The 20866-nt window shown below is 46.7% G+C and overlaps 1 protein-coding gene and 1 long non-coding RNA gene across 3 annotated transcripts; one reads left to right on the top strand and one right to left on the bottom strand.

The window, feature by feature from the left end:
* Positions 1-526: 526 nt before the first annotated feature.
* On the bottom strand, positions 527-6628 carry MSX2 (msh homeobox 2). The gene is made up of 2 exons (XM_086361072.1): positions 6116-6628; positions 527-2254 (listed from the first exon to the last, which is right to left on the bottom strand). Exons 1-2 carry the CDS (start codon positions 6492-6494, stop codon positions 1830-1832), a joined length of 804 nt encoding a protein of 267 aa, XP_086217198.1. The 5' UTR covers positions 6495-6628; the 3' UTR covers positions 527-1829.
* A 3075-nt stretch (positions 6629-9703) lies between these two features.
* LOC147350554 (uncharacterized) lies at positions 9704-13637 on the top strand. 2 transcript variants are annotated; one of them, XR_015148566.1, is made up of 4 exons: positions 9704-10265; positions 10581-10829; positions 11332-11574; positions 13118-13637. It is a non-coding gene; the product is annotated as an uncharacterized LOC147350554 (long non-coding RNA). The 2 variants fall into 2 exon arrangements; XR_015148567.1 differs by having other exon boundaries at positions 9933-10261.
* Positions 13638-20866: the final 7229 nt, after the last annotated feature.

The following is a 20866-nucleotide window of genomic DNA, read 5'->3' on the forward strand; positions in this document are numbered from 1 at the left end:
TTCGAGATCGATCTCCTTGGAAGGGAGATAGGAATGGTAAACGGAATGTGATTTCACACAGTCCTGAAAGGGCAACAGGCATCCATCTATCCTGCACCCCATCCCCCAAGTGAATGCATCCAGTTACCATCTCCATTTGCAAAGAACTATATAGGTCCGTTCCCTCAGCTTGTTTTGTTTATCTGAGAGATTTCAAGTTCAAGATTTTTCCCTTGAAAAACCCCTGATTCTGGCCTATCCCTGGGCCCTGCCACTTCTAAGCTCATCTTTCACTGATTTGAAAAACTCCTAATAGCAATTTTCCTTGAGTAACACAAGCTGCCAAAGGAAGCAGTTCAAAGTCTTTTGCTGTTTTCAATGGACTTCCCTACCCCAGGCTGAATCTGGCCACAGCTCTTGATTGATTCACATTAAAATCATCATAAAAATCACCAGGCACCCTCCCCCATTTGGGTGGCATTTCTGGGTTAAGTCCAGCTAAAGAACACAGAGCGCCTCTTAAAAATAATTGTGACTTTGGACAGACTTTACTGCAATAAAACAAACGTTTAATTTAATTCAGAATAAGAGATAAGAAATAACTCTTCAATAAAATATATAAAATTATACAAGGCACCCTTTCAAAGGGATAAAGGTATACTTGGGACAGGGAGGGGGTGCTGGATAGAAAGATTAAATACCAAGGAGCTATATGGGCTGTCTGACAACACCATTTTTTATCAAGTCAAAACATGGCTTTACCCTCTGCCCCCAATATGTTAAAAAGTATATAAATTTTTCTAATAAGTTTAGCACATACAATAGGTACACACAGAGAAAGCATGATTTTCTTCTTTTTGGGTCTATTCATTGCTCAAGAATATTTAGCATATAGACAATGGTTACAAGATACTCATTTTTTTTTTAAAGCAGAGAATTAACTACATCCCTCCCCCAAATTGCCTTTGCAATGTGTGAGGACTGACATACCCAGTGGTTCACAGAAACCATCAATTCCTCCCAACATGCTTTAACTTTTCTCTCCCCAATTATCTGAAATGAAGTTAAGCAACAGCCTTGAGAGGAATTAGGAAGGACCTCCGTTTTCCACCTTACCCCGGAGGACTCTCAGGATTCTAATCTTTTATTGATCTTACAAAAACTTTTAATAATGTGTAATAAACAAGGTGGAGAGGGGGGAAAAATATAGGGCCAAATAGGGTCATGTCTAGTGAGTTTTCGATCTATGTGAGTTTTCAATGCACATGAAAAATGCAAAAACATGGTGTGTCCCTTCCCTGGGAGGAATCTCTCCATATCTACTCCTTATGCAAGTAATGTCTAATTCTAACGTTTGTTTTCCATAAGCTAAAGTCAGTTATTCCATCCAAATCACCAGATTTCAGCAATTTTAGCAAATAATTTGTCTCCCCCATAAGAAAAAAAACAACAGGTAGACTTAAGCAGTATCTTTTAGGAAGGTGATATATAGAGAAAAAAGATATATATATATATAAATTTTGCCTTTCAAAATAATTTGATTTTTATGTCTGCTGTATAAAAATGTATTATATTTTATTATATATATATTTATATATAAAAACTGTCAGAGCCAATCTTTTATGAAAGGGGTGGGGGGGGGCGCATCTGGCAGATTAACCAAGAAAACAGGGCTTGGGTGTCCCCAGTCAAAAGAAGCAATTTGAACTATGTCTGTGGCCCTGTCGACCTAGCCGCTGAGGCTGAGGGTGGTGCATGCAAGGTTTGTAGAGCGGGACTGTCTTCTTGGAGAGGGAGGGGGGAGGCTTTTAAACAAACATCCATCCCGGAGTCTATTGAGCTGGTCTTCCTTAGGATAGGTGGTACATGCCATATCCCACTGGAGTCGCATAGAGTCCGACGGGCGGGATGGGGAGCACAGGTCTGTGGAAAGGGTAAGATGCACCATATAGAGATGCTGCTTGCAGGGGAGAGTTGATGGGGAAAGGGAGGCTGAAGCCGGAGGGCAGCATAGGTTTTGCAGCCATTTTCAGCTTTTCCAGTTCTGCCTCCTGCAGTCTTTTCGCCTTGGCTCTTCGGTTCTGGAACCAGATTTTGACCTGGGTCTCTGTGAGGTTCAGAGAGCTGGAGAACTCTGCCCGCTCTGCGATGGAGAGGTACTGTTTCTGGCGGAACTTGCGCTCCAGAGCGAGGAGCTGGGACGTGGTAAAGGGTGTGCGAGGCTTCCGATTGGTCTTGTGTTTCCGCAGGGTGCAGGTGGTGGGGCTCATGTGTCCTAGGGAATAGAAATGGAGAGTGAGTTAGCAAAAGAAAGTGGCTTTGTCACCAGGTATGTCCATGTGGGTGGGAGGGAAGGGCTCCTCTTCATCATTCAAAAAGGAACCTCAGTGAAAACCATGTAAGGTTAATGTGTTTTTTGGTGGTGGAGGGTCGAGAAGGACCAAACTTAAGTGAATTTGTTGTTTTGCTTTAAAAAATTGAATCCTTTTTACAAAAAGTTGGGCAGTTAAATGGTGTCACAGAATTTTCTATATGGCAAACAAACAGCATTAGAGATCATAAAACATGAACACATCCCTGATATGCCAAGACAGCTGAGGGTTCTTTGAAAAACAAAACCCCATCTCTTCCTGGTGACTCATCTTAAAGGGGGGGTTTCATGATAATCCTCACATCCCTAGGATGCTGAAATAATCACATATGAGAAGGAAAACGAATAGGATCTTATAAACTGAGTTGGTCCCCTCTCTGTACCAGGAAATGTTGGGATTGCATCAGCATATTTATGAAGGATAATTGTGCCGATAAGGTCTGCTGTAAATTAATAGCATCTTTGGATTGGGGAGCAGCCTCATGCAATAAACAACCACAGAGCTGTCATTCCCTCCAGTCTACAGATTATAAAACCTGAACATCATTTCACAGATCTGGATGTCGGATAACTTTCTTGGCTGGGTGCTTCTGTAATATAAACTTTACAGAAGGAGGGAAAAATTAGCTTGCCCATAAATGTAAATGTCAGGGGAAATCATACTGCCTCCTGAATTGAGAGCATGTGATGACATCTTAGTCATCTCTCCTACCCATTCTATGGTTTGGAGCAAACGTGTAAATGATTAGCTTGTTGCTGGCATTTAGAAAGAAAGAATAACAAGCAAAATAAAGGTATGCCAATGGCATCCAGACTTTACATTTAAAATGGATTCAATTATAGGAAGTCACAGGACAGAGCATCCTTGTGATTCCATAGAATCAACTAACTTTGGGCTTTTCCTTAAACGGAATGGGGCCTGGGTGGGGGGGGGGGGGAGCTAAGGGACAGATGCTAAAGAATTCATTTTCTGCATGTGGCTTTTATGAGCTATGCTAATTTTCCAAATGCAGCCACAGTAGTAAGTACTCCAAAGGGAGAATGTTGCATTTCTTGTTTAGTTACTTTGGTGGCCCAAGAAAGTTTACACTTCATAGTTGAGGGTGACACAGCACAGGTGCCAAGCCAGCCTCCCTTTCCAACGAGAAATGGACTTGTCCTAATGGGACATTATTAACCATCACTTTAAGTGATTAAAAAAGAGAGGTAGTGGGTTCTGCACTCAATCAAAAACCAGAAGTCTGGGCAACGGATGGATGAGCAACTACCACAGGAGTGCATACTTCTGCATATGCTAATCCCTAAGTAAGCCAGAGACCTAGGGGTGCCTACTTCTTAATTTGCAAATAAAATAAAAACAGAGGCTCAGAGATCTGTGAAATTCTCACTCTTCAAAGACTTGACCGGGCTGCTTGGGAGAACCCAGTGGTCACAGCACAGACACCAAGCTTCTAGAGTCTACACTTGCCCCTGTTGAAAGGAACTCCGTGCCTGGGCAGTCATTCCGCTGATCCTAGGGGCTGCATTTGAATTATGAAGTCCAGGAGATGGGTATCTTGCGGTATATCAAAGCTATAAGGCTATGAGGCTTCCTACCCAGCATACTACTCCTCATCCTCCCATCCCCACTCCATTTTACCTGAGGAAGGATGAGATTATACAAAGCAAAACAGCATCGGTCCTACTGCCTATGAATAACAAAACCCGGCCTGGGTAAGTGTCTCCCTCCTGCCCCAGGCTCTGGCCCTAGGCTCCCGGAACCCACTGCTTTTACCACAGGGGTCCCGAGGCCATCTCCAGGCCTAAACCACGACTGACCCACTTTTTGTTTTAAAGTTAAAACAAACTTTAAAGTTTATTTTAAAGTTAAATCCTTTCTCATAATCTCCGATTTTTCTCATGAGAAGGCCACATCCAGGGCTGCCTTACCTTGGGCCCTGGCAGGCATATTTACAGAACTCCAAGAACCTAAGTAAGTGGAAATCTCTGACCTCTGGATACCACTCCCTGTAAGGTCTGAATCATTGATGTGAGGCTGGGAATTGACCCAGGCCTATGAATACACAGACACTCAATATTTGTCAAAACAAATTAAGTTATTTAAAGTTTCTGAGCCTCTATTTCACCATCAATAAAATGGGTAAGTAACACTGATCCTGCAGTTCAGAGTACCAAATTTTAGAATGCCCAGAGTCCTGGGCTGCCACCAGGTAGGTGATCATTAAATGTCCCCAAGCCTTACTTGTCAAGCCCAGACTCGACGTGTGCAGATTCCTCTGAACTCTGCTGAAATGTCCTCATCTGTTACTGGGAGGCTGGCTTCAGCCACAGAGATCAGATAAGATAATACGGTGAAAAGTGCATAAAGCACTGTGCAAACTTGAGGTTAAATTCTTTGAGTCCTTAATCTCCACGCCCTTTGAATCTTTTGGAGTTTCTAACAGGGTGGAGAAAGACGCCAGAGGGGACCGCCACTGACGTCTGGTTATATGGCCTTGTTCTGTTCACAAAATACTTGTTTCTGAGTTTTCCCAGCTGATGGAAATAGGGTAAAATGTGCTGCTCCTAGCTTTGGGAAAAAAAATCCCTCCGCAGGCCCCTTCTCTCTCACTTTTCCTAGAGGTACAGTGAGGGCAGAGACATCTTAAAGGTCAGGAGATATAAGTAAAAGGAGCTATAGGAAATGAATGGTTTGTCCAGATTGCAAAAAATACCCAAGGCCCCCAAAATAGATGTAAATGCTGGAAGAGAAATCAGCTTTCCTGGGCCTCTCTGTTCTTCCTTATTGGCAGGAAGCGGGGTGCAGGTGTTTCAGCTTTTCCTTGGTCTCTCTGGGTAGAAGGATCAAAGGTGGCCAGGGCTAGGGCTTGGACACCAGGGCCCCTTGCCCAATTCTGCCACTGTTGGTGACCTGGCTGAATCAAGTTCAATCCTCAAAGTCTGGGTGTCTGAAAACTGAGATAACCACAGGTCCCGGGCTTCTCCCCACACTTCGAGGTTCCAGCGACGACCGGGATATGGTGAACTAATAAGCATCACTTTGTAAACTCAAGCGCTGCTGGAATGCTGTTAATTATTACTCTGAGCCAAGCGGAGCCCCACGCCGCTGACCCCAGCCCGCTCCCAGCGAAGCGACTTGCCGGCCGTCGGGAGATACTTCTCGCCGCATAGGTCTCTGCCGCCATCCCTCCGAGGGATCGTGCTTCGATGCCCCAGGGACCAACGGAAGATGATCACTGCTACCCCAAAGTCCGATTAGATTTTAACGAGCTCATCTTTAAAATGAGGGCACACCTCGCAGGATTGTGAACTTTGAAAAACAGTAAGGCACTCCGCTTCTGCCTGGTATATTTCGGGTGCACATTAAACGAGAATCCTTCTTCAACTCCCTAGACTGAAACCCCGATGGACAGTGAGAAAAAGCTAAGTGGCCTGAGCGCAGGGCTGTGGGCTAGAGAAAACGACAACCGAGCGATCCCAACCCAGCTGGGTTCACCCTTCAAAGACCAGGGAGTTGGCAATTGTATAGAATACTTTGTGTAGCTGGGGGATCCCGAACACGCGCTGCGCGGCTATCACCCAGAAGGTGTCTTGGATGCCGCTGGACTCTGGGGATATTAAGGGGCCAAGACCTTGCAATGTTTGCTTTAGGGGACACAGTACAGGGGGGCCTCCGTACCCATAGCTTGGAATACTGGCCCCTAGTTCCCTCCGGTACCCCGCGCACCCCACCTACTCCTGGTCCCGGCTCCCGCAGGGACTCACTTGGCGGCGGCGAGTATCTGCCCGGTTCCTGCATCCACGCCGCTCCGTCTTCTGAATTTTCCGACTTGACCGAGGCGGTCTCGAAGGGTTTGACCAGCGGCCCGGGGCTGTGAGCTTCCCGGACGCCGTGGCCAGGCAGCAGAAGCGGCCGCAGGGTGGCCCCGGCGGAGGCGCTTTCGGCTGGCCGCGGGGACGTCTCCTTGGGCGGCTTCTTGTCCGACATGAGCGCCTCCACACTGAAGGGCAGGCTGGAGACCTTGACGCGGCGCTCCTCCGCTGCCCCTTCGGCGCCCCCAGGCCCCGGGCCGGGTCCGGCCACCATCGCCGGGCCCTCCTCATCAGACGAAAACAGGTCATTGCCTTTGGACGGAGAAGCCATGACTTCTCTGCCCTACGTAGCTCCGGGCGCGCGACTCCGCTGGCAACCCGGCAGCTGCGACTCAAACTTTTTTGGGGGGGAGACGGGAGGGGCGCGCCTGGAGCTGTGCCTTTCCTCCAAGGGGAAGTGAGAGACTGGGCTCAGCCAATCCGCGCTCGCCCTGGCGCTGACGCCACGGATGCTAGCCTCCGATTGGTTCTTCCAGAAGAGGCTGGGACTTTTTTTTTTTTTTTTCTGTTTGAAATAAATTAGGAGTTAATTACAGGAGCAGTCAGCAGAGTTGTTATTAGGCGATCCCTCAAGGGTTATAATCACGCCAAAACTGAAAAGTCTAAGGCGTAATTAAGGCCGATTATTTAAAGAGGAAGTTCGCCGAGTCCCATTTCTTCTCTCTTTTGACCCCTCTTTTAAAAAGGTTCTCCGCTCCAAAACACGTTTAAAATCTGCAACTGACATTGCAAAAAACTTTGATGAAGCTCCTACTATGGGCCGAAACTGGGCTAACTTAACAGTTTTCCGGGTCAGCACTGAAAGCAAGGGCCAGCATCCCTGTTAAAGGAAATACTACATGCATGGCGCTTATAAGGGTAGATATTTCGCTATTAGCAAGTGCCCATCAGCGTTTGCTATTACTGTAACTCCCCTAGGAGAGGGGCCGGAGGGAGTCAGAAAGGAAGGTGGTCACGACAACCCTCTCCCGAGTAGCTGGAAAATTTAAAGCAGAGCTTTCCATCTCTTACACTCAAAAACAAAACCAGCGCACTCTTAGAAACTCGAAATCCTGGAGTTTTCTTTTCCCTGAATCTCCTCACTGGACGAAATCCGGATCCGACCTTTTTCTCAAGACAGCGTGCACTGTGTGTTTATGAGTTTGTTTGAGCCTGTGCTTGTCATGTGTGTTTAGGTGCCAGTGTTTGCCTTCAAGGAGGAGGAGGGAGGAAAAGGCATAGATAATATCTACTGCTTCCCAACCCCCCCCCCCCGCCCCCCGCAAATCTCATAAATATTGGGTGCCAAGTTTGCACACCCCAGCCTGTGTATCTTTTAGGGAAGCACATTTTTATTCATTGCACCTGGCTAAAAAAAAAAAAAAAAGTATAGATATCCCCACCCCACTTGAAATTATACCCTGGGTAATTACATCTCAAAGCCTTAGTGATGACTGTCTCAGTATGGGAAAGGGGAGAGCACAGAAGCTTCTAAAGTGCAGAGACCAGTCTTGCTGCAGGCCACTGGGTCAACACCTATTGCTTCAAATGAAGCCTGCTATGCTATGGTTGCCTTTTCCTATATCTAAGTGATTTCCTATATGCCAAAGATGATGAGGTGAATAGAAGTATCCCAACTCAGGAACTTGCACACAGCAGATGCCTGTTAAATAGTTCCCAAAGCTTTAGAAGGAAGAGACATTGTTTTTAACTAGTGAAATGACCAGATCTTGGAGCTAACTGGATATTCAAGAGAAACATGACCCCTAGATCCACTTCCTAGAGCACTTTCCTTCACCCCAAACCTCTGCCTGGACTGAAACTGTGCTGGCCTAGGATAACCAGAATAAGTGTTACTGACACTTAGAGGATAAAAACACTGCACTGTCCACTTAACTCAATTTGATTAAAAATGGTCCTGAATAAAAGTTTAAAAGTAAGTAAGTCTTAACCACAGCCTTCTAAAACCTCCCTCTCCCACCACTATCAAGAAACTGAAAGTTTAGGGAAAGTTATTTAAAAATTCACACACACAATTATGAAAGCTATCTGGAGATACATGCCTTATGCATTTTCCCCTTGAGTCATACTTGATAGTTGGCTTGATATGCATCTCAAATACCGTACAGTAAATCCACATTAAGTTCTGTGCCTTCTAGAGATAGCTAAGCAAGGTGCAGGGTATATATTTTGGAAGCTAACCTGAAATTCGTTTAGTACTCAGCTGCCAAAATGTACAAATGGTTCAGTTTTCAGTTGGGTGGTACCCAGCCACTGCTTGATAACTGTTCTTGAAACCTCCTTGTTAATATTTGTCAGTTAGGGGACATGCAGACTCATTCCTGGGATTTTTTTTTCTTTTTCTTAAATCAGTGCTACTAGAGCTCTTTTGATGAACTTTTCTAGGAGAGGATATGGTAAGTTCCTCTCCCCTACTCTCTGGTCCTGATGTCCAGGCAAACGATGAAAAGTATGAAGCCAGAAATGACAAAATAGAAGAAATTAAAATATATATATATAACTGGTGTTCTAAGCCAGGATACTAAGTTTTGGCCATGAATAGATGTCCAGGGAGAAACCAGCCTGACCGTCTTGTTTTCTGCCGGCTCCCCCCAACCCAGCTCCCTGCTGGGGTTGGACAATTCTGGAAAGGGTCTCTCTTCTGCTGTGAAAAGAGTGGAAGCGCAACATAATTCTAACCTTTTATGGAAAGTCCCGTCTGTTCATTTGCTCCTGAGTTGGCTGCGTTTTTTAGAATATTGTATTCACCTCTTCCTGGCCGCGTGACCCTGGTCTTTTTACTTCTTCCTTACGCACCCCCCACTCTGTCCTTTTTTTTTTTTTAATCTCTAGAATGAGAGAACCCCTAACCAGGATGACTCTAGTGGCAATTCCGTTCAAGGGGCCAAATAAAATAACTAGCAGGTGTAGGGGTCCAAACAAACGCCACCACATTATTGTATATCAAAAGCAGCAACAAGTTATTTCTTTCTCTGCCAGATATCCAAAATGAGGCATGTCGCTCCCTTTCACAGAGTTCATGATGGGTTCTTTGTAAAATCTTCAGGACTGAGAATTCGGTTTGCGTACGGTCCCTTAGCAGAGGCCTGGCTTTGGCACGTAGGGAGCATTCAGTAAAGGTGAGTTCGGTGACATATTCGCAAGCAAAAACGTGAGGTTCCAACAGGAACTCAGTCACCACCGAGCATCACCTCTGCTTTAGTATCTGAATCTGTCTTCCAGGGTCTCATTTGTTTCTTCCAGCACATCGCTCAGGGCAGAAATTATTTTCCCTATTTTACAGATGAAAACCCTAAAGCCAAGAAGGGCTAATTCTGCCGCAATGTCACGCAGGTAGGAGCGGAGGACCGGGCCATCCCCCTTGCAGCACCGGGTGGTGCACGCAGACCCGCCGCGCTCCACGTTCGCACGCGCCCCAGCCCCGCGTGGAGCGGCCGCGCACGCGCACCGCAAGTCTGGAGGCGAAAACCGTGAAGGAGTGCGCGCGGACCGCCGCGTCTGCAACTCCAGGACCGGTCTCTGGATCCCGGCGGCTCGGAGGAGGCGGAGGAGGGACGGGGGAGGGGGCTGTAGACGGGCCAGGGCTGCGGGCAGGCGCCAGGCGCGGGGAGATGAAAGGCGGGCTCCGGGGGAAGGGGCTGCGCCGGGTGACCGGCTCCAGCCGCGCCGGGCGCCCCGCCCCCGCTGCCCGGGGCAGAGGCGGCTGCCCGAGCCGGAGCCGCGTTAATTGCTCTCGGCCCCGGCACTCAGCCTGCGCGGAGCCGGGACAACCTCGCTCCAGGAGGAATGACAATTCGCCCTAATGGGACAACCTCGCTCCCAGAGGAGTGACAATTCCTCCTAATGGGCCGCTCGTTAGCGGCCTATTCTCCCGAACCCGGGTATCAGAAGCGGGCAGACAAGCGGGCGCCAACGTCCGCCTGGAATTCCACAACACCGCTCCCCCATCATTCCCCACCCCCCAAGTCCTTCGCTGTGTGACCTCGGGCAAAAGGCTGCTCCTCTCTGAGCTCATTTTTCTTACCTGTGCAGTGCGGAGTAGGTACGGGGACCATGACCTCACTAGGGCGGGCATATTTCCAGGCATTTGAGAGATCACTTTCCGAGTTAGAGCACGAAGGCTAGTAGACAGGGCTTGGGCGGGGGGGTTGGGGGGGGGGTCGCTGCTTGAGGTTCTTTGCGGGGGCGGGGGGGAGGGCAAATCCCTTGCTTATGAAGTTCTGGACGCTCCAATCGGTTTGCTCTGGCCCCTTGCTCACTAAGGTCTTTCACTGGAGAGAAGGAGCCTTTGCCAAAGCGCTACACAGATTACATAAGCTACCGGAAGCCTGAGCGTTCATGCCTCCCCATTTTACAGATGAAGAAGTGGAGACCCACACAAGAGAGAGGCCAGCCTAAGATTTGCTGGGGTGGAGTCCGATTCTACACAGTCCCCCTGGAAGAAGCCCACTACAGGGACATCCTCGGAAGAGAACAGAAGAAATGGAGGCAGACGTTGTTCCTCTCGCTAAGCCCCACAGCCTCAGAGAAGAGAGGGCCGGTTCATGGAGACACAGTTGTTCCTGGTCACAGCAGGCGTGAGGGTTGCGAAAGGGGAAAGAGAGTTGTGAGTCTGCTTCTGTGGTTAGTTTCCTGTTCAAACCCAGGCCCTACTTCTTACCATTTGCCACCTGCACTGAACTGGGGGCCTCAGTAACCTCTGTTACAAAAGATGCCCAGTCCGATAGGGTTGCTGGTGAGGACTAGGTGAGAAGCCTCATAAAAAGCCGGTAACACAGAATATGGCAGCCTCAGGCACCCCCATCCAGGAGTGGCTGTAAAGCTTCTGCTTCCATCCTCCTGGAGGGTTTAAACATCATTCAGTTTAATCAAGACACTTCACCTCTCTGCACCATGGTTTCCTCATCTGTAACAGGGCAGTATCTGGCTGTTAGTAAACGTTGGCTGTTATTATTTCTTAAGGCATTGTTGATAGTATTTTTTTTTTAACCATCCTTTTCAATAAGTCTGCCTGACATCACACACATCTGCGATCCAGTGATCCAAAGCTAGATAACTTAAGGCATGAGAAAGTAATTTTTCTGAGCCTTTTTTGCCCCTCTCTGCAGAATGGGTGTAACTACTCACCTCTTGAGAAGGAAGCAGATTGACAACTCTGTCAAGCAAGGGTTGGTGATCAAGAGAAGAAACGGTCAAGACAAACAGCACAGGGTATCTCCCATTTCCCAGCCTCTGGGCACAGCTTGCTGGCACCTTCCCAATTCCTGCCTGCACTGGAGAAAGGTTCCCACGAACAGAGCCCAAGCCCCCATTTGTCTGCACAGAAAGACCCAGAAGGCTCCCTGGAAAAGGTAACTCCAGGAAGCTGGGTGGCTGAGGTTCTATGGAGTCAGTCCAGCCCTCCAGGGCATCTTGCCCAGCCATTCACAAATATCTGTCCTCCTTCTCACTCCTTCTCAGTTTGCCCATCTGTAAAAGCAGGAAAAATACCCATACTGAACTGGGCTGAAATGAGTTTTAAACCACAATTCAGTAACTGTCAGCTCCCTCCTATACCTTAAGCAACCCTATGATGGAAAGGCCCTCATTCCTGCTTAAGGAGGAGAAAATTGAAGCTTAAGGCTAGATAAAAGTTTCTCACAACTAGTAAATACCTGGCAGAGATGCACATCAGGGTTTGGCTGATTCTAAAAATGTCTGTATTTTGCCTGAGGTGGAAGTTGCTATAAAGGTGGGAGGAAAGGCATCTGGAATTGCTCACAGCATTGAAGTATCTACCATTCCCATTTTCTTCCAATTAGACAGATGGAACTGTTGAGTCTGGGAGGGGCTTAATTAGTAGGGAGAACACACAAAGAAAGTATATCCTGTTTTATGGATTCCCAAATAGTTCAGCAGGAATCTGAAATCTCTCTAATTTAGTGGCACAAATTGGTTTAGCTTCAAAATGCAGCTGACTGGACTTGGGAAGGGGAAAAGGAAATTTGAGGAGTTACTTAATAGATATGATTGTATTTTTTAATTAAGAAAAATAGAATCTCACCCAGTTACCCCACCCCCAGTTGCCTGGTAGGGAATAAGCAAGGTTTGCTTTACCTTAAGGATGAAGACAATTAGAAGCAATTATTCAGAACTCTGTTAGTCATTTCTAGAGGAGGGGTTGGGGCATTGGAGCTGAACCCAGAACTTGTGCCCGCCTTGGGAGGGGGCTGCGGGCCACCCCTGGCAGCAAAAACAGCATACCTTGAGCTGTAGGCTTTGAAACAGCGCTTTCACACCCAGGACTCTACTCACTCCTCAGGACCACCCTGGGCGTGAGATGCCCTGCTCCCTCCTACACCCTCCAGGTCTCATTCTAGTCCATCACCTCATTTTACCGCAGCTCAGAGAGGTGTGACCATATGTCCGGAGTCACAAAAGGAGTCTGGTGGGTGAGCACATTGGTTCCATTTCAGGGGCACCCTTCGGGGACCTGTGAGGCAGAGACCCATCCTCTCCGGGTCAGGTCCAGAGAGGTCTGATATCAGGGTCCCTGAGATCTGTCCTGCCCCCTCGGATCTGTCTCAGGTGCTCTGCAGAGCCTCTGACACAGTGAGGGGCTCAGTAAATATTGAGTAAATGAATAAATTCAGGTATAGAAGCAGCAGCTGGCTGAGGCTGTAGGTACCTCTTACCCTGCTCGGTACCTCTTACCCTTCCCAGTGACAAGGAGTGAACCGTGAAATTGTGAGGGGGAGACTCACCATGCCTTAACAACTGGATCCATGCTGGGAAGGGTCAGATTTTTAAATTGTCCCTAAAGAAAAACTGAAAGCTCATTTTACCCCAAACCCTTAACTTGCTAGACTTTCAATTAATCTCCACCTTCCCCCTCTCCCTTCTGTCCTTTCACAGATGGAGAAAGAGTTGGGGAGGTTGTCCCCTGCCCAAGGTCATGCAGAACTAAGTGACCCAGCCAGCATTTGACCCCAGGTGAATCTGACTCCAAATCCCAAACGGATTTCTCTTTATCATCCTCCTGATCACATTTCTCCTGACATGACTTGACAGCAGCCAGAGAAACTCAGCATCACACTGCTCTCTTCCCGGCCCACTTTAGCAATATCTTGACTTTGTGGCATTTCCCAGAGTTCCTAAAATAGGAGCCTGGTTATTTGGTAGGAGAAAAAAGAAGAAAAAGACCTAGGTGTATTCAGAAAACCATATAGTTTGAATTTCTCCTCCTCCCAATAATAGCAGGCATTGCTCACCAACCACTTAGTACACATCAGACTCTGTCCACAGCACTGATGTGTGCTCATCCATTCAGTCCTCACAACCCTATTTGGTCAATGCTATTTTATCTTCATTTCACTGAAGGGCAATCTGATCCTCAGATGTGGAAAATCTGGATAAATATAATTTCTGTTTTGAACTCTGCCTGTGCAAAGTGCATTCTCTCCCTCCCCATCCTCTACCCACCTTTCAACCCTAGAAAATAAAACTCACCATCATTTAAATAGAAAAATGAATTGTTTTAGATCCACAAACTAAATACAGTTAGGCCTTCCTCATAACACTAATACTGTTCGTAACTTAAAGTGTTTATGTGGATGGTAGTGGTGGTGGTTTAGTCGCTAGGTTGTGACCGACTCTTTTGACCCCATGGACTGCAGACTGCCGGGCTCCTCTGTCCATGGAATTTCCCAGGCAAGAATACTGGAGTGGGTTGCCATTTCCTTCCCTAGGGGATCTTTCCATCACAGGGATTGAACTCAGGTCTCCTGCATTGGCAGGCAGATTCTGTACCACTGAGTTACCTGGCACCTATGTCTATGGTAGCTTATTAAAACTGGCAGATTTTTTTCTTTTCCACGTCTCTGAAGCATATGACTTTTTGCAAATGGATGCAGTCTTTGTGGGGAGGGTGGGAGAGTGAAGAGAAAGGTCCTGGGCCTCAGCCAAGAACAAGGGTCCTGAACTCCACCTAGCATTCACTGGCCGGATGACTTGAAGCAGGTCCTCCCCTTCTAAGGTCCCCTGTTCACCTCCCTGGCAAATAAGGGGAATGAAGTTGCCTTTCTGGTTCTGTAGTTCTCTGATAAAGGAGTGAGTGAACGAAAAATTCATCCTGTTCCTTGTCCTGTCTCTCACCAGGATGTGTGAGGGGCCCAGGAAGGTGGAGGCAGAGAGTGGACCGATCCCAGGTAGTAGGGGGCACTGGTGGGAACCCCCACTTTATACTGGGTCAGCTGTGGATCCTGGGGCAAGTCTTCCCTTCTCTGAACTCAGCCTCTTTCTTCCCACCCCCATCTCCCCATAAAGAGCTAGGCATCCTTATTTCAGGGTGATGGGAGGATCAATGGGCTCGTGGATATAAAACTCTAGGAGCGGTTAGTCCGCTCCCGGGCCCTGGTGCCTGTCTCCCGTGTGAGAAAGGAAGAAAGTCTCCGACTCAGCAGATGAGAAGCCTGGGAGGAAACCTTGTGGATAATTGTTAATGATACAATTAGAGCTGACACTGTTGGTGTGGACAAGTGCAAAGAGGCTTATGAAAATGCTGCTTGCTAAGAATCCTCGGGGCATTTGGGCACCCAAAGAAAGCTTTTGCCCCATGGTGGCACAACCCTTCCCAGAGAAAGAATTTTACAGAGTCCGTGGACCGAGCATGAAGTAACATCTAAGCACATGACAAGAAGTTATTCTCTTTTCAGTGATCTGATAATCCTCCCATTATACTCAGGAGACTGTCTTGGTACAACTCTAATACCTCAGTAATGATTGCTAACCTCCTGTGGACAAAGCACCAGGCTTCAGTCTTCAGGAGACAATAGCATCTGGTGAGATAAGGACAGGCTTGCTTCCCATTCTACTAATTTTCAGAGTGAACCCATCCCCGGCTGATAAATAATACTGTGGCATTAATTTCCTTTTACAAATCATTTTTGTTGTTTTAAAATGAGAGTTTAGTTAAATGTTAATTAAATGATACTATTGTGGGTATTGGGATAAGGCCAACAGTCATAATGATTGTTCTTTGACAAGGGAACAGTCATGTAGGCGGATGCCTGAAATTCAGGTTAGCACTGATTTACAGGAGAGAACACTGCATCTTCAACAGCCCCAAATCTGGCTGGAATCCTGCTCCGCCTCCTCCTAGCTGGGTGGCCGTGGGCAAGTTACTTCCCCTCTCTGGATCTTGAATTCCTTATCTATGAAGCTAGGGGGATGGTGATTATTCTGATCTTCTGGGTTTGCAGGAAGAATCTACTCCTGAGATACCAGATGACCATACCATGTTGGCGATATGGGGTCATTTGTATTATTAGTAAACAATGAATGGGAGAATTTGGTCAAAACACTAGCTTATTTACCCTGGACCTTGTTATCTGCTAGCTTAGTAGTAATTGTAAAAGAAGGGAAGAATTCTTTGAAAGCTGAAGATTCTACTTAAAAATCACTTACGCTTGTTTAACTTTACCCATCTTCAGTGTCTGGATATTCTCACTGTTTAACAAACACTTTCACGATATTCAGAGGACTTCACTGTACTCTGTAGGCAAAATGTACAGGACTCAAAGTTGCAAATAAGGTGGAAAATGTTTTCTTTTGTTCTTTTTTGTAAATGATTAAACGCATTGCCGGATCTGTCCTTTTTTCCCTCTTCCTTTCATCCTTCCTCACTATTTCCCTCCCTTCCTGTCTCCTTTGCTCAGGCAGCTGTGTGCTGAGTTAGTGCCACATCTGGAAAACAGACATCATCCAGATGGGTTTCTGCCCTCAAGAGTCTCCCACTCTAGTGGCAAGACCACCTCATCAGCTACTCTATGTGTTTGTCAAAAGGACTGTCCCAAAGTCAGATTCATCTTGTAGAATTCTTTCATGCTCATAGTGTCGTCCTGAAGACAGTTTATTAAACATCTGAATGTGTTTCCCATATTTAAAAATCAGGGAATTTTCCCTAGAAACCTGGCATTCTGGCTTCTCTGTATCATCTGCAGGTGAGTGGCCCCATGTGTGCTCAAGTGCTGATTCTTTGAGATGGGACGTGCCTTCTTCAGGCATCACCAGCCAGAGTATCAACTCTATGATGGGATATAATAGGGTGGGGCTCCTGAAGGTACAGGGGAAGTGTGGGATGGTGAGGAGGACTGACCTTGAGTGTCAGGGTTAGGCTACTGGAGGAAGTGGCATTTGGGCTGAGCCATGAAGGGTGTTGCCAGGTGGAGAAGGGGAGAGTTGCTGGCAAAGGGGTCAGTTTGTGAGGAGGGATAAGAATTGAAATGACCTGTGACCTGTGTGTTTGAGTGTCAAGAGGCTCCGGGAGCAGCAGGTGAGGGGAGTGGGAGTGAGGGGCGCAGGGGTGAGAGGAAGGTGTGCAAACAAGCTTGGGAGAAGCGGGGTGGTGGTGGTGGAGGGGAAGCTTAGGGCGATAGTGAAGGGTCTTCTTTCCCTTTCCTTTGCATTCTGTCATCTTTTACTAAATTCTGCTTTTACAATTTCAAAAGCAGTAGATATTCATGATAACCAGTGAAACAAATCAAAGATATGCAAACAATGAATAATCTCTCATTTTTTTTCAATCAATGTAAGTCAGATACACAATCTCTTGTGTTTCCTTAGACATTCCTAACCATATACAAACACAAAATAGAGTACAGAAACGTGGAAATTGGTGGTATTTTGTGTGTCCATAAATGTGTCTACAGGTGTAGCTCCATCTGTGTAAATCTGTGTAACTTGCTTTGTCTAGTTCATATCGCAGACATCTCACCATTCATGCTTTTTGTTTCATGCTGCTGCTGCTGCTAAGTCGTTTCATTCGTGTCCGACTCTGTGCGACCCCATAGACAGCAACCCACCAGGCTCCCCTGTCCCTGGGATTCTCCAGGCAAGAACACTGGAGTGGGTTGCCATTTCCTTCTCCAATGCGTGAAAGTGAAGTCGCTCAGTTGTGTCCAACTCTTAGCAACCTCATGGACTGCAGCCTACCAGGCTCCTGCGTCGATAGGATTTTCCAGGCAAGAGTACTGGAGTGGGGTGCCATTGCCTTCTCTGTTTTGTTTCATAGTAGGGCAATATTAGAATTTATTTCACCATTTTCTTATTGATGGAGATTCCCCCCCTCCATTTGCCAAAAATCTTGAAAAAGAAAGCTTTGCAAACCTTCATACTCAAGCTCTTATTTTTAAAGGTTTAATTTCTGAAGCTGAGATTGCTGAAGCCAAGTGAGCCATATGTGTATTTTTCATCTGAACAGATATTGCCAAATTATTAAAAACAAAAAAAAAAAAAAAAAAAAAAACACCCTATTCCACTGCACATTTCCACTGGCAGCATGCATTCGTTTCTCCCCCAGCTCACCCAGAACTGGACAGCATTGCTCTGGTTTAATTTCTGCCATGGAGCATTTTTGAGCAAAGAGAGTAACAGTGTCCCATATCCCTTTGAGAAACTCCCTGGGGAACATTATGAAAAACAGGGAGGTGGGATATATTAAGGACCAATGAGGAGGCTGTGGCAGGCTTCTGCGAAGAGAAGAGCAGCAGTGAGGATGGGAAGACGAGGAAATCAAGAGGTAGATCATGAAGAATAGAGATGCTGTTTAGAGCCAAGGGTGCCCTGCTGGCATCTCAGGTCTGACTGCACAGTAAGGAGCTGGAGTTTAACCTCTTGCTGTTTCTCCTGTTCCTTAGTGGCCAGCCACCCCGAATTTCCTGTCCTCCAAGTTCAATTACAATAGCCTCACATGTCTGGAACCGAGGACCAAGGCGGTAGGGCACTTAGAAGTACCAGCTCTCTCCATCCGCTCAGGGACTAGGTGGGTGGGCAGGACAGGGCAGACAGACATGCTTCCATGCGGGGTGAGCCTAGGAACCAGCCTTGCCAATGAAGTCACTGGTGACGTCACAATGCAGCTTGATAATTAACAGTGTTGTTTCACCTAATCCTCACTGATCTGCTTTTTAACCTATGCAGCACCTGGTGACAGGTGTGTTAGAAGCTACAGCAACAACATGCAAAGGTTTGGATTCCTAAAAAGGGCTAGACAGGTCCAGGCTGCTGAAGGGAGCTGGGACTCCTGCTAATGTTCCTGGGATGCTCTTAAGAGTTTTCCTTCAGTCCCATGCTCCTGTCTCTCTTTTGCTCTGGTGCTCTCTCTGGCTCTTTGTTTTTCTGGCTTTGTCTTCCTCTCCAAACCTGGGTTGAAGAGCAAATTTACTTTCTTGTAGGCCCCTGTAATGCATGTTGTTTCATTGCTACATTGTGTCTGACTCTTTACCACCCCGTGGACTGTAGCCTACCAGGCTCCTCTGTCCATGGGATTTCCCCAGGCAAGAATACTGGAGTGGGTTGCTGGTTTTTTCTCCAGGGGATCTTCCCAGCCCAGGGATCGCACCTGCATCTGCATTGGCACACAGATTCTTTACCACTGAGCCACCTGGGAAGTCTGTAAGACCCTAGAAAGCCCTAGAACCCAGGGATGGGACCATCTTCTCAAGAGTTTCCCCAACCCTGTGGGAACCTGGAGTAGTGATTCAGGGCCTAAGGAGAAACAGACTGTCATCAGGACAGGGTGACCTGTCCAGACAGCGCATTTGCTCAGCCCTTATATGATCTAAGAAAGTGTGGTAAATTTCCCTTGACAATGGGTCCATCTGACCTCATGATTAGCTCTCTTCTCCACGGAGCAGAATGTGGGGAGCTCAGGCCTAATCCCTGAGATTTCTACCCTTGGCTGTGTGTGTATGTGTCTCTGACTCTTTGAGGATGCACAAATTAATTATCCATCTAGCCTTAATGGTGGGTCCTCAAACCAACACTCTGGCCCCGTCTTGGATGAAGCAGATCCCATGTTCTGGTTCATCACCTCTGACCTGGCCGTGGCTGCATGGCACCAGAGGAAGAGTCACTCAAACTGAAATGTGGGGCTGTGTGACCTCTGGCAAGTTACTTAACCTCTCTGAACCTCAGTTTCTTCATCTGTAGAATAGGATGATAACAGTACTGACTTCCAAAAGCTGTTGGGGTTATTGGTGCTAAAGGAGAGCAAGCACCTGTCACAGTAGGCACTTATCTTGTGCTGATACTTTTTGAAAAGCAAGTTAAAATGACAGAGACCAACTGACTCTTTAAGAAGGAGGAGGACAGGTGATGGGAATTGGTTTTTTTTTTTTGCCATCACCTCACTCCAATTTTGAGGCTGGTTCTTGGTCACCTTGGCCATGGAAGCCAAACTTGCCTAGAATGCGTGACCCTGCAGAGGCTCTGGGCGCCCTGCTCCCAACCCTCTATGAGATTTGTATTGTTCAAGTATTTCCCTTGAGTCCAGAGGAGAAACTGAGGCCAAGTCACTTGCTGACACCTCAGTGTTAGTTCTTGCTATTGGCAGCGATTGTTGGGACTCAGGGCTTACCTCCCATGGTGAAAGTAAGCTCAAAACCAGTTGGAATCACATTAAAACAGAAAAGAAAGAAATCATTTTTAAATTAAAAATTAAGTTAACAAAACAGCAAAACTCAAAACCAGTTGGTGTCAAGGGGAAGGGAGGTTCTCAGTTTGTTTATAAACAGAGCTAAGTAACTAAATAAAGCGGGAAAGATCAGGGGGAAGCAGCGGAGTGTTTGGGGGGCTGACTTCTGTTTTTCATGGAGTATGTTTCCCATTACAACGGGGAAAGGCAGGCCACACATGGACAGAAGGAAAAAATGCAGACAGGAGAGTAATTGGGGGTGTCAGGGTCGTGGGATAATCTGTGAGTTTGTTTTCAAAATCTTCTTGAATGTTTCGTTACTTTTACAGTAAAAAAAAAAACGTTTAAAAAGTCGACTTGAAGTTGAATTTGGCTGGAACAAACTTACTCTGCTGGTGTGATTTCCCATAGGATGTATCCTTCCTTTTACTTGAGGAAAAAGACCACGATGATTTTTCTTTGTATTTCTCTGTTTCTCTAAAATCCTTTTCGTATCTCTCCTGCATGATCAAGTTTAGTTAGAATCCAGGTACCCATTTCAGAAAAGGTTCCCTTGCCTGTCGGTTGAAGCATGTGTAGTGGGAAGGCCTGGAGATTGCATGCTGCCACTAATAACCTTGACTTTATCATCGCTGTTTACAGGTGTGAACCCTGAGTTTAGGAGGGAGCATGCCATTTGCTCAAGCTTAACCAACTGTTATCGAGTTATAGTAGTTTTCAAACTTCTGAGTTTTCTTATAAGAGAACTTACCTATAACCCTAATTTGTAAGTTCTCTTACAGCCCCAAATACATCCCTTTCTAGGAAGGTGTCCCCTTCCAGAGTCTCCCAGGCAATATGGGAATCAAGACAGTGATATTTACCCCACTGCCTCTAACATAAATCTGGGGGAAACACTAAGAGCTTGCAAAGGGGACAAACATATAAAAATCTCTGTTTCTTTCAATCTCTCTCACCCTAGGAGTCAACCAAGCATTTTCATTGTTGAGGAAAACCCAAATGTCATAAAAGCGATCTGTATAGAAAACAAAAACTCTATAGTTTGGGAAGGAAAGCAAATATTCCTCATTACCAAAGACAATGCCTCTTTGGATAAACATTTACCTAATCCAATTCTTCTTCCTTTCTCCCCGTTCCTCTGACTTTCTCAAGAGCCACAGTGGCCCTGTTAGAACAGACGGCGTTCAGCG

Source organism: Bos grunniens, chromosome 20 (genome assembly GCF_055505025.1).
Source record: "Bos grunniens cultivar Pamir isolate PY7600 chromosome 20, Bosgru_T2T1.0, whole genome shotgun sequence".
NCBI lineage: Eukaryota > Metazoa > Chordata > Mammalia > Artiodactyla > Bovidae > Bos > Bos grunniens.